Source organism: Trichosurus vulpecula, chromosome 2 (assembly GCF_011100635.1).
Source record: "Trichosurus vulpecula isolate mTriVul1 chromosome 2, mTriVul1.pri, whole genome shotgun sequence".
Lineage (NCBI taxonomy): Eukaryota > Metazoa > Chordata > Mammalia > Diprotodontia > Phalangeridae > Trichosurus > Trichosurus vulpecula.
In genome coordinates this window covers 131,705,587-131,719,431 of record NC_050574.1, presented here as the reverse complement: position 1 = coordinate 131,719,431, position 13,845 = coordinate 131,705,587, and the positions used below count along the sequence as shown (strand labels likewise).

General features: G+C 39.0%; 1 protein-coding gene across 3 annotated transcripts in view; it reads right to left on the bottom strand.

The window, feature by feature from the left end:
• Positions 1–994: 994 nt before the first annotated feature.
• The window catches only part of USP28 (ubiquitin specific peptidase 28), a 76,755-nt gene continuing 63,904 nt past the window's right edge, over positions 995–13,845 (bottom strand). For 2 of the 3 annotated variants that reach the window (XM_036744810.1, XM_036744812.1), the window contains exons 17-26: positions 12,071–12,268; positions 11,279–11,418; positions 10,902–11,087; positions 9,672–9,767; positions 8,587–8,765; positions 8,399–8,477; positions 7,126–7,205; positions 6,303–6,426; positions 3,415–3,610; positions 995–2,176 (exon numbers count right to left, since the gene is read on the bottom strand). In XM_036744810.1, coding sequence (XP_036600705.1) covers positions 2,001–2,176; positions 3,415–3,610; positions 6,303–6,426; positions 7,126–7,205; positions 8,399–8,477; positions 8,587–8,765; positions 9,672–9,767; positions 10,902–11,087; positions 11,279–11,418; positions 12,071–12,268 — 1,454 coding nt within the window. In that variant the 3' untranslated portion in view covers positions 995–2,000. The remainder of the gene's footprint in view (positions 2,177–3,414; positions 3,611–6,302; positions 6,427–7,125; positions 7,206–8,398; positions 8,478–8,586; positions 8,766–9,671; positions 9,768–10,901; positions 11,088–11,278; positions 11,419–12,070; positions 12,269–13,845) is intronic. The other variant, XM_036744813.1, reaches the window with a different exon arrangement.

Genomic DNA, 13,845 nt, shown 5'->3' with positions numbered 1-13,845 from the left:
AAATATTTACTGAGTCCTCAGAACATGGCAACCCAGACTACATCTATGGTAGAAGTTCTCAAAGTGTGGTCTAGGGACATCTGGGGTCCCTGCGGCCTTTTCAGGAGGTTCTCAAGGTCAAAATTACTTTAATAATAATACTACAGTGTTTAAATTTCTAATACAGTAAATATTGGTAGATGTAGCCTACATAAGCAAAAACATTTTTTGCGATTTAAGACAATTCCAAAAGACTCATGATGGAAAATGCTATCCATATCCAGAGAAAGAACTATGGAGTCTGAATGCAGATTGAAGCATACTATTTTCATTTTTTATTATATTTTTTTCTTTCTCGTGGTTTTTCCCTTTTGTTATGATTCTTCTTTCACAACATCACTAATGTGAAAATGTTTAATATGATTGCACATAGATAACCTATATCAGACTGCTTGCCATCCTGGGGAGGGGTGAGGGGAGGGAGGGGGAAAAAAGTTTAGAACTCAAAATCTTATAAAAGTGAATAATGAAAACTTTCTTTACATGTAACTGGAAAAAATAAAATACCATTAAAAAAAGAAAAAATGAGAAAGAACGAAGAAAATGTATTTTTAAAAATACACTATTGTTGACTGTCATTCAGGAAAAAGACTGTGGGGGACTTGAAGAGGTAACTAATCGTTGAGAGACTCTAAAGATAAATTCTGAGAGAAGTTGACTTTTACTTTTATTCTATGGAGAATTCCTTATTTGTTGGAGGAGTAAGAAGTTAAAGTTGTTGGTGCGAAGTGATGTTGGCTATGACCTTTCTCACTGCCAATACATTGTTGAAATGGTATTTTTTGTTTGTTTGTCTTAATGGTTACTTTTAATACACTATACAGCTAGTAAAAAAAAACATTTTGGGGGGTGGGAATCCTCAATAATTTTTAAGAGTGTAAAGAGATCGTGAGGTGCAAAAGCTGGAGAACTGCTGAACTCTAGGTTCAAAAAAAACAAAGGAAACATAACACACTAGAAGTAAAACAAATGCTTTTATTGCACATTTATAAAATCTGCATAGTTGTATCATGTTCTTCCCTCCCATCTCTCAGCCATTTATTCTTACAATTTGGTTAAAACACAATACCCAAACAGGGGACTTTAAAAAATGGTCAACTAGGAATTTTTTCTTCCACAATCTCCATCCTTTAGAAAAACAGATAAAAATGTTCATTTGTGCTTGCATCCATCCTGGACACCTACTATTGATATCAGTAAAATATTTCCAGATGCTAGAAAATCTCTAAACGGTAAACTATCATCAAAATACTATTGTGGGTAGTCAAGCTTTAAATGCTGTTCCACATACAGTCGTCAATGCTTTTGTCTCTTTCACTCAATCAGAGCCAAGTGTGAGGTTTTCTGACTTATTTCAGAAAATAAAAAAGGGGAAAAATAAGGAGGCACCCTCCCTTTATGACTTTCCAGTAATCTCAGTGATATGCACAGTAGCTCCATGTGCTACCCTACACCTAGAGGCCAACAGCAACCCAATCCTGAAATCTTCTGTCAGAACACTGGCATGTGTTTATTTCTATCTCTTGCAATTAAGAATTTTAAAGGTGTATACTGTGCATATTTGATAAAGTAACTGGTAGCTGCTCATCTGAGTTAGGCTCTGAATCACTCTTCTACTCTGCTGTCAAAAATATTTATGCCTGGAGGACATTAAAAAAAAGTGGCAAGTGGCTTAGACAAGCCCAAGCATTTTTGAAAGTACAAGAGGCATGTGAAGTCCCCTGTAAGAATCTGTAACCTTAGTAGTGGTTCCTGCCCCTTGCTGTAGAATAGCTCTTAAACTGTGTACCTAAAAGTGCAATATTGCTTTTAATCCTCTACACACACAGTACAGTTGGGTTTGGATCCAAATCTCACTTGTCTAACTATTTCCCTCCCTGAGGTGAAAACTGTGACAAAACACAATTCTGTGCAGCAGTTGGGTGACCAGAGACCATGTTGTGCCATGAGCAGTAAGAAGCTTACTTCACCGTCACAGCTGAAGCCCCCTGGATGGACTCCATGACTGCAGCAAACCTGCTACAGAGGTCATAGGGGGAGTTGGGGCGGATGGTTGGAGGCTCTTTCAAGACTATGATTTCCGCAGAGGGATCTAAAAGCCTGGGGAGAAACTCCCCAAGCCTCAGCTGGAGGTTTTCTGTGGAGGAAGAGTTTGTGGTTAAATTAACAGCCAAAATAGAGTAACGCTGATGAAGAGTCAACAGACTAGCGCAGGGGTGGGGAACCTGCGGCCTCCAAGCCACATGTGGCCTTCTAGGTCCTCGAGTGCAGCAGCCTTTTGACTGAGTCCAAGTTTTACAGAACAAATCCTTTTATTAAGGGGATTTGTTCTGTGAAGTTTAGATTCAGTCAAAGGGCTGCACTTGAGGACCTAGACGGGCCACAGATGCCTGGAGGCTGCAGATTCCCTATCCCTGCACTAGTGACTCTGCTATGAGATCTCAAAAGAGCCAGTGAAGTACCTAACACAAGAATGGAGCCAAAGCTCCACGTGTTGCTTTTTTGGAAGGGAGCAGCTGGCTCTCTGAAATTAAGTAACAACTACCTTGGGCCAACCTCAGAGCAAAAACTTGTTTTCCAACCACAAAAGAGCCAGAATTCATTGCTTCCCTCTCCTTCACCCCTGAGATAAACACTCCTATTTTACAATCAGTGTTATAGACCAGATCCCTCATTCTTTATTTTGCAGCTTAATGGATTTCACATTCTATACCATAAATATGTCATACAATACTGTCTTCTTTCAAATGATTAAAATGTATCATTGTGTATCCATTCACACAGAGGAACCTAAGTAAAGCTGTATCACATACTTAAAGCTATATTACATACGAATTGAATAAAATCTGAAGGCATGGGAAAGAAATAGTTTCTAATCATTATAATTCATAAAAAGTTACTTCCATATAATTAATGAGATCAATTCAATGCCATTTACATTTACAAAATAGCATCAAACTTGGTGAGCCTTTTCCCCCATATATGAGTCTTCCCTCTGCTAAAGATGGCAAGATTTCTGCTCTAAAACTCCAAGACAGAATTGGGAAAAGAGGAGAGTCCCTTTACTAATTTGTTCTTCTTGAACTCATCAAAGTAGGAACTGATTTAAGTTGTTAACTTCCAGGTAACATGTCCGGACACAGGCACCTGTAAACTCTGGGGCCAAGCTCATGTATTTTAGTACCCTTTATAGCTGATCTATGGAGCATTTAATTTGCAGAACTGTTAAATTTCATGGGAGTTCAGACCCTGGAAGTTAGGTACTTGGAAACAAATCTGGTATTCTCTTGCTAAGGGTGAACAAGGGTCATCTCACTGACCTTTGGAAGCTTCAATTGCTTCCAGAAATCAGATGAAGAGCAAAAAATAACCTACCAGCAATATCCTGCCCAAGGTAAGAGCACCAGTGGTTCCTCATGACCTCAATAGCAGCCAAGTCATCCTTTGAGATGTCATTATTTATGATGAGATGAATGCAGGGAATGATCAACTCATTCATGACATTGATGCCTTCGGTCACATTGAGCTCCTCATTGGTTTCAAACAGAGAAGCTGCCATACTATTCAGTTTCTACAGTTAAAAAAGACAGGAAGAAGTTAAACATCAATGAAGAAAAAGTCTAAACTGCCTCTTCAAGGCCTCAGATCATCAAATGTACCACAGATAAAGAAAAGGTACCCTTAGTCTGGAAGGCTCAGGCAGACAAACATTTATATTGCATGCTTGAGAAAAATGACTGCACCTCTTTAAAAATTCAGATCTACCCATTCCATAAAGACCTGTATCTCAACTCCAAAGTGTTCAAATAATAGCTATACTGGATTCAAAAATTCAAGTAAAACCAGAAAGCTCAATGGATGGATAGATCTCACTATTTAATACCCTCTTTTATTTAATTTATTAACAAGGCAGCTGCAGAAGAAAGGCTAAACTCCTTCATGTTAAGGAAAAATTTGCCAAGGTACCAGAAAATGCAACTGAGTTGAGAACAAGCAATTATCAACCATTTTTAGATTTCTCTTAATGACAAGCACCTGTTGGGGAAAAGGGGAAATGTTTCTTTATAGCTGCTGAATTCAAAAGAAGCCTGGATTGGAGACGTATCTTTTACACCACGTGACACAGGTAGAGGAGCAGGACTAATTTAGAGTTTAATGTTTTCGACCAGTCACTACAACTCATTCTAGTGCAGTGATTCTCAAGCTTTTTGTTCTCAGGAATGCTTCACATTTTTTCCCTTAAGTTTTACTAATGTGTTTTGTTTTTTTATATCACCACATATTGCCCCAATCTTTCCCCTTCCAAGAAAGCCATCCCACATAATAGTATCTTTTAAAGTAATAAAAAGGAAAAGGAAAAAATTAGCCCAACTACTCCATAGATCAAAAAGTCTGAAAGTATGTATAATGTGGAACACTTGCAGGGCTTCTACCTTTTGCAAAGGGGACCCCATTACACTCTTAAAAATTGCTGAGGACACCTCAAAGAGCTTTTGTTAAATAGATTATATCTATCAATATTTACCATATTAGAAATGGAAACACCTTAGTATTATTATTATTATTACTGTTACTATTATCATAAAAACAGTTTTGATTTCGAGGATGCCTGAAAGAGTCTTGGGAATCCCTATGGCTCTAAAGATCACACTTTGAGAACTCTTGCTGCAGTCCAACATCCACTATTCTTGACCAGGCTGTTAAGGTAGACATCTAAAAACAAGGAAGTAGCTCAGGAGTAATCCTTTTGGTCATTTTAACAAATTGTCAATATGTCAACAAGCATTTATTAATCACTTATGTGCCAAACATTGTGCGATTCACTGGGGATACAAAGAAAAGCAAACAACAGTCCCGACTAACAAAGAGCTCACAATCTAACGGCAGAAACAACATGTAAACAACTACGAACACACGAGATATAGAAAGGATAAATCAGACATCATCTCAGAGGAAAGGCGCTAAGATTAAGTAAGAGGGATCAAGAAAGGCTTCTTATACAAGGTGGGATTTTAGTGGAAACTTGAAACAAGCCAGGAAAGCCAGGAGGCAGAGATGAGTTAGAGGCATGGGGATGGGAAATAAAAACGCTGTGTCAGGAGTATCTTGTGAGAGGAGCAGCAAGAGGGCCAGTGTCACTAGATCAAAGAGAATATGGAAGAAAGGAAGGTGTTAGAAGATAGGAAGAAGCTATGTTATGAAGGGCTTCAAAAATCAAATACAGAATTTTATATTTGACCTTGGTGGTAAAAAAGAATCGCTAGAGTTGGTTGAATACAGAAGGCAACATGGCCAAGCTTAAAATTCAAGAAGATCAGTTTAACACCTGAATGGAAGATGGATTAGAGTGGGGAGAGCCTTGAGGCAGGCAGACCCACCAGCAGGCTACTGCAATAGTTCAAGCATGAGGCAATGAAGGCCTGCACCAAGGTGGTGGTAGTGTAAGAGGAAAAAAGGGAGCCTACTCCAGAGATGTTATGAATGTAGAAACTACTGGACCTGACAAATGATTAGACACAGGGAGGTAAGACTGAGGAGCTGAGGATGACACCTACATTGTGAGCCTGGTTTGACTAAGAAGTTGGGAGTACTTTTGACAGGAAAAGCGGAGGGAAAGACGAGTTCAGTTTTGGATATGTTGAATTCAAGACGTCTAAAAGACATCTAGTTGGAGATTCCAATAGGGAGTCGTGGGGAGATTGGGAGAGAAGTTAGGGCTGAACAAGTAGGTCTATGAGTCATCTACATAAAGATGATAATTAAAACCATGGGAGCTGATGAGATCAACAAGTGAAATACAACAGAAGGAGAAGAGAGCACAGAATTGCACTCTTCAGGATCATCCATGGATTAAAGATACAGCTAAGGAGATCAGAATAGGAGCAGGGGGACTGGTAGGAGAACCAAGAGAAAGCACTATCATGAAACCCTAGAGAGAAGAGAGTATCGAGGAGAAGAGGATGAAGGATAGTGTTAAAGGCTGCAGAGAGGTTAAGAAAAGTAGGGACTGAGAAAAAGCCATTAAATTAATAGGTATGAATGTGCTCACATCTTGTCTTAGGTACAGAGGGGTGATGGAAAAGCAAGTCTGAACACAAAAATAAATTGCTTCTTCTTGTAGAGACAATCTCTTGAGAAAGTCTAAAATCTATTAGGAAGACAGTTGTTATTTTATAATACCTTTTTTTTTTGCTGCAGGGTACAGAAATATGGAAAGTTAAAAAAAATAATCTCAAAGCCTCACAACCAAAAATAATACAAACCAGAAGGCATTTTCTTCGATACAAAGCGATCACCGATTCTTCCACTCCTCTGCTAGGCCCCTTCATTAGCAGGGCTGCATTACTCTGGTAGGCATACACCAAGTAGGAAAGAGCTTCATGGCACCTAGAAGATGATGGAGAACTAATGACTGAAAAGCTCAATGTCCCCTTATCTAAAACTTAAACTTTACAAAAACTCAGATAAATGACCAGTTTGGGTTTGTTTTTTTTTTGGAGGAGGGAGGGGGAGGGAAGGAGAGTAGTAGGAAGGGAAGCAACATGAAGTAAAAGGAAATAACATTGGACGAGGAGTCAAGAGACCTGGTTCCTAGTTCTGGTTCTGCCACGAAGTAGCTATAACCTTAAGAAAATCACTGCACTTTAGTTTCTTCTTCTGTAAAATGAAGGACTTTGACTTGGTGATCTCTAAGGTCTTATCCAGATATAGCATTTTATGATTTGCTTTCAAAGTTTACTCTCAGTTATTATAAAGAAAGACTGGGATGCATCACAGCCAGTTTGATAAGTCAGTGAAGGCAAAGTGCACCCAAAGCCTGATCTACTAATAGGTGAGCAGTGAAAAGAGAGAGCATTTGTGACATGTTGCATGGTTTCTGAAGTCCAGAATTAAGAGACCAAAGGTGCCAGTGTCACCTGGAATGGGGAAGAGATGCAGAGCTTCTATGTATGACATTCATGGATGAGGATGCAAAGTATCACTATCATCAGTCAATCAGCAAGTATTTATTAATTGCCTATTTCATGCCAGACATTGTGCTAGATGCTAGGGGTACAAAGAATGCTAAGCAAAAAGCAAACATACTTTCCATTCTGATAGAGCTCCAGGCCCGTCAAAAGATACACAGATACTTTGCGAAACAAACTGTAATCTTCATGCCATTTCTGTAAAGGAAATGAATATAAATAACATTTTAAATCACCAGGAGAGCATTTCTGCATTTTCCAGTGTGGCAACAGCAAAAAACAAAAAACAAACCAAAAAACCCTTCAGGCAAAATCATCAGATTCAGAAGACAGTTTAGTTTAAGCATTTTTAAAAATTTCCAGTGACGACCACTGAACAGTCTACAAGGAACACAAGGTAGTACAAAGCCTCTCAACACCTTGAAAAGTGGTTCAATTCACCTTAGCAATGTGAACTGTAGCAATGAAAATGGCCCTAGAGATCAACTAGTCCAGCTCCTACAGCAGCTCAATTTGATAAATAAATAAAATGAGGCCTAATAAGATTAAGTGACTTGTCTAATGCTATGCAGTCAGTTTGTGGCAGAGCTTCAAATTTTATTTCCTTAACTTCCAATAACAGACAAGCACACTTGGTCTTGGATTCAGGAGGAGATTTTAAAATTTTGGCATAGATTCATTCAGCTGTAGGGAAGATGTCAGGGTGTGGGAACTCCTAGTCATTCATAAAATACTCATTCAGCTTTAGCTAATCAAAGGATGAGATTAATATGACTGGATGATTCAATACAGTGGTCAAATCAAGAAAATCTCAGGGGTAGTTTATTCTTTAGTTGGATGGAATTATCTCAGAGTACAGAATTGAGAACTATAGTGAAATAAGATTTCTCTGTGGGTCACCATCTAAAAAATACATTACCAAAAATTATTTTAAATCGCAGTATGTTTTATTTATTAAAGCTTAACATTTTACAGCTCATCAGAAGGCTCCTGCCAGAAATCTAGACCATAAAACTGAGTTCAGGTTCATAGAAGATAGAAGGTGTAGGTTAGCAGAAATGCTGTTCTGTTAGGAAAAATCACCAAACACTATAAAACCTTAGAAATCTAATCAAACCAATTAACTTTATGAATCAGGGAACAAAGACTCAGAGAAATAAAATGACCTTGTCCAAGGGTACACAACATTAAGTGGCACAGATGGGAATGGAGCTGCTATTTCCTACCCTTCAATGAAAACTTAAGATTTTATCTGGGAAAACCAAATGAAGAAAAAAACAGATCACTCAGAGGAAACATTCCCCTTTCCAAGTTCAGATCAGGTCTGCCTCAGTTACCATTAAGAGTGTTTAATGTTCTGGTTTACAGATACCCTGGGAAGAAGACTTTACCTTGTATTCTTCCATATTCATATCATCTGGGCCAATCTCCTTTAGTTTAGCTTGAGCCACCTTCATGATACTAATTGATCTGTTTTGATAGAGAACACAGAGAAATGAGAAAGTAAAGTGCATTCTAACCCCAAGAAGCTGTAAGTCACTCAAGGGGCAGGTGGTGTTTCTCCTATGTACCCTCTCACCTTTCATCATAGCTGAGGTTTTTATCTGCAAACTGTTCCAGAAGAGTCCGCTCCACCACTCGTTTAGGGGCCTCATTTTGGAAAAAATATACAAGGACATGTTGGAGCCGAGGGTCACTGTGAGGAGTAGGGGTCTCTTTGGCCAGCTGATATAGCCTGGAGTACTCTTCATGGAATGCCTGCCAAAACAGAACAGGCATTTAGCAGAATGTCCCCCATAGATGTGAGCACAGAAATGTGAATCCAAATGGCCAGGGTTTCTTATGAGTAAAGAACAGATTAACCATGAATGATCATAAATATGACAATGTCCAGTATGAAATGGATAAGCTATTTGGTTTTGGTATGACATAATAAAGAAGCGTAATTATCAAGTAGTATTAAAAAGTATTCTAGGAAACTCATCTTTTTCACAAAGTCCTCTGAACTGCAAATGTTTGGTTTAAAATGTGTTGGGGCAAGCACCAAGCTTCCTCAGATTTTTTTTAAATGTTACCGTTTATGCTTTGATTTTATCCACATCCTTTAAGAAATTCTACCTACTATTACCCACCTAAGTATCAATACACCAAAGACCTATAATATGCATTAATGTGGGAGGCCTTTTGAATTCATCTACATTGGAATGCACCATCAACTTGTCTTAGAGGGCTGACTGAGGCACAAAGAAGTTGAGTCACTTGTGACTTTCCCAGAGTTACATATGTATAGGGGTCACATTTGAACCCAGATCCTCTTGACTCCCCAAGTCCAGCACTTCTATCCACTGTGCCACTCACTCTCTCATCTACTCTATATCCCTCAAATTACTTAGAAATGTTAAGACGTGAAAAAAAATCTATTTCATAGATCAAACAAATGGATTTCCCTTAGGTTTAACATAGTGTGGCACTGTTTAATCAGGAGCTTTAATGAACCTACATTAATGCAAGTAAAGGAAAGATCATTATCATCTGTCAGTCTGCTCATTAATTGGACAGAGAAGGTAGAAAGACATTTGTAATTAGAACTTCTCTTGCTTTATACTGCTGTGTAAACACCAAACCAGTTTAATGTTAAAGGTTACAATTAGAAAGCAGAGATACCTTAATAAGCCCTGCTTCAGACCCATCTCGATCAAAGGCCTGACGGGCTTTAGCTATGGCCAGGATTACCCCCTGCATGGCGGGGCTCAGCATCACCTGGCACAAGAAGGCACAAAACAAAGAAAGAAAGAGGGCAGAAGAAAAGTTCAAAAGAATGCCTGTAAAAGAAAGCTGAACAGAGACCTGAATCAAAGTAGAGCAGTTTAACTGAAATCTACTACAAGTTTCACACACAATTGCCACATGCATACACATCATGCACTGCCCCCATCCCTTTACACAATGTCAAGCCTTTGCCAAACTCACACTAGCTACTATATACCCCCTCTAATTCAGAAGGACAAGCGAAGATGTACAATACTAAAATAACATCCAATACAGCATTGTTAGAGAATCAGACAAAATTATAGCTTCACAGAGGGTAAGTATTCCAATTCGGTACTCTTAGTCTAGGTATGCAACGTGAATACTCCAAGATTACAAAGTCCAATAAGATAAAACACATCATTTACAACAACCTGGAGACTAATAGGAGGCTACACAAAAGATGTCCCTGTAAAATAAAACCAAAGCCTTGCCAAGATTAGGAAAAAAACACAATACAAAAACCTCCATTCACAAGATAATAGAACTCTGAGGGCTAGAATTGTGTATCTGAGTGCAGTTCTGATTGAAAAGGAGATCAAAGATAAATATCATGGGATTCTGTGTCCGTCCTCTGACTTCAGAAAACACCTACAATTTACATATGTATCTCCGCTTTGTTTTGGATACTGGGCATCTGAAGGAAAACATCAAGCTTTGACTCCAGAGGAATAATAATGGAATAACCCTATGGCCAAGAACAAAGATCCTTCACTCCAGAGGAATTTTGTCCATTCTGTCCAAGACAATGTAATCAAATTTCCTCTCTATAAGCTATCAAGATGATGCAGGGGGCTTGAATGTACCCATACATGCTCTGATGTGCATAAGAAGACATGTAAAGAAGGAAGTAAAGAAGGAGCTGGTCATCAGCTATTTTAGTTGCAACTGCATGTTATAATTTGTGATTATTATTATAAGAGCAGAAAACCAGGTTAGTCCTCTATCTGCACTTGCTACCCTAAGGAGAGGTAAATTACATTCTTTCCAAAATCCTTAAAGAAAAACACACTCAGCCACACAAGAACAGAAATGTAGTAAGACCAAGGAGAGACAACAGCTAAGTCCTGCACTCATCTTTTGTACCTCCTCATCATATCCATCTGCATCAGATCTAACCAGAATCTTTCCCACACTGGGAATCTCGACTTCAGAGACCTGAGAATTAGGCTGGCCAGCAGACTCAGTCCCATTAGCCTCTTGGAGCTGCTCTGACTGATCTGCAGGGTTTGCTTCCTGGGGGTTGGCCTTCTTGGGCTCAGCTTCCTTAAGCTGTGGCAGCAGAAAAGGGAGAAAAAGAATGAGAAAATACAGGGGGGCAGATGGGGGACAGGGGGAGTGGTTAAAGATGGCAAAGAGATGGATTTACAGATGTATGAGAAAACAAAGGTCTTATAAAAAGCAGGAATGTGCTAGACAACACTAAGTAGTGCAGCAGGGATGCATTTCTAATACACATTTACCTCTGACAGAGCCGCTTCCACACCACTTTTCTCATAGGCATATGCTGTGTTAGCGATAGCCTGGGCTGTCTGGTCTTTTGCGATCACAGCATGCTCAGAAGACAAACACCGAACACCGTGGGAAGGGGTCAGGGATGGCTCTGAAGAGAAATTTGTAAAAAGATATAAGCACTAAATAACAAATGAAGTCAAGAAGCCTTTTGATAAAACCAAGTAGGACCAGAACCTAGTTTAACATTACACTTCCCAAACCTTCCTACATCTGAACAGATGTCCCCCTGAGAACTAGTAATGAGGAAATTATTTACTTCAGAGTCTCCATGGGCAGATTTTTTAACGGTACTCAACACTGCGGAGCCATACTTCTCAAGACATCACAAGGTCTTGGTCTTCCTACAGGCATCACCAGGCAGAGATCACCTTTTGAAAACAGCATTCTTAATCCACAGCTATTAAATTTAATTAGTTTTTATTACAGTTTGAGTTAACAGAGAAGTGTAACCACAGAAGACCTGAGCAGTTAGTCTTTTGCTACCATTTCTCTTTCAGAGACTATCCTCTGGTACTGGGAATTTAATGAGGTCAAGAAGGAAAAGTCATCTCTCCATAGCACTTATGTCATATGAGTTTCACCATCTCTGAACTATCATATTGTCAAATGAGAAACAAAATACAAAACGGCATCAAAATGCCTGTGGCACCACTCAGCTTACTGAGGGTCAGAGGTCCAGCTTACTGCACTAGACTATCAGCTGTTAAAATATGACTGGTATAAACAATTTTCTTAGGCACCTTGTGAAGTATCTGAGAAATCTTGTGACTCAGAGGTGGTAGAGGATTCGATCTGAGGGATCTTGCAAGACTGTTGCTCCTCCCATTCCTCAACTTCCTGCTCAAATCTCCAGTTATCTTCTTGGATATAATGCTTAAGTTCTACGGACAAGGCTTCCACCTCTTTCAGCATCTGGTCTGGCTCAGTCACTGCCGCTTCTACGGGAGACCAAAATGAAGTCAGTGTGAGACAGCTTTACCGAAAAGGTCATCAGGAAAATAAGAAGTCTTAATTGCAGGATACAGCAAAATGTTAAGAGGGCAAGAAAAAAAAGAAACTATTTTTTCCTTTAAAAATTTAAAAAGAACCCCAACAGAAATTGCATCAATCACATGGTGCTAGTTTTCAGAATTTATTTCATTTGCCACTAATACCACCAAGCAAAAGTGATGGGAGAGAAAGGGCTTGGAACAGATACCCTGGGTTGGCAAGTGAGAATATTACAAACACTACAAATCAAGAAACTATGAAGCCATCCTATAGTGTCTGACCAGAGCTTCCATGCTGAAAGGTTTCCCTACTTTAACCAGTGCTTATGCTGGTCAAAATATTTATATTTCCAATAATTAAAAATTATGTAATGACTATTCACACTTAAATTAAAACCCAATAAATTATTTGTACTGCTTTTAATCTGAGACAACTACTACTAGAAATATAGTGGCTAGAGACTAAACAATTACAAACTCACCAAAACCAAACATGGTAAATGATGACACCAAGGACCCACAGGATCATATGTCTAAAGCTGGAAGGGACTTCAGAAGCCATTTAGTCCAAGCCCTTTAATTTTGAGATGAAGAAATTGAAGCCCATAGAAATTAAGCAACTTACCCAAGGTCACTCAGGGAGCAAACATCAGAAGTAGGATTCAAACTAAGGTCCTGACTCCAGACATGCTCTTTTCATACCATGCTGCACATAATGTGAAAAAAGCCTACATGGAAATGACTCCCTCTAGCTGCTACTGACTAGTCTTTGCAACAAACATAAAGAGTTTTTGTTTTGATTGCTTTCATAACATCAAAATAAAATCACATATATAATTATAAATCTGTCTCCTTTATTAGATCTTCATCCAGGTCACATTTGTCAACCATATCTTTTCTTCCCCCTGTATATTATTTCACTTGGTGATCTTCTCAGCTCTCACAGTTTCAACTATCATGTCTAGTAAGTGATTCTGAGATTTATTTTTCTCTCCTGATTGCCAGCCTACCATCTCCAACTGCCTATATCTTACACTCGAAATGTCCAAAATTCAACTCATTATCCTTCACCCCCAAATCCTCCCTTCTTCCTCATTTCTCTATTACTGCTGAAGGTACAACAATCCTCCCTGTCACTGAGGTTCATCACCTAGGAGTCATCCCTTCATTCTCACTCTCTTTCAAACCCCTCCATCCTCCACTCAAAGTGATCTTCCTAAAGTGAAAGTTTGATCATGTTACCCTCTCTAGTCAGTAAACTCCAGAGATCCTCTTTTACCTCCAGGATCAAATATAAAATTCCCTATTTGGCTTTTAAAGACTTTCAAAAAATCTGGCCTTCCTACCTTTCTAGTCTTCTTACTCCTTATACTCCTCAATCCAGTGACACTGGCCTCCTTGCTGTTCCTCTCACAAGATACCCTATCTCCCACTCTAAGAGATTGTGCCCTATGCCTGGTTTCCTCCTCTCCTCATGGCTTCTTTCAAGGCTCAGCAAAATTCCCATTTTCTACAAGAAGTCTTGC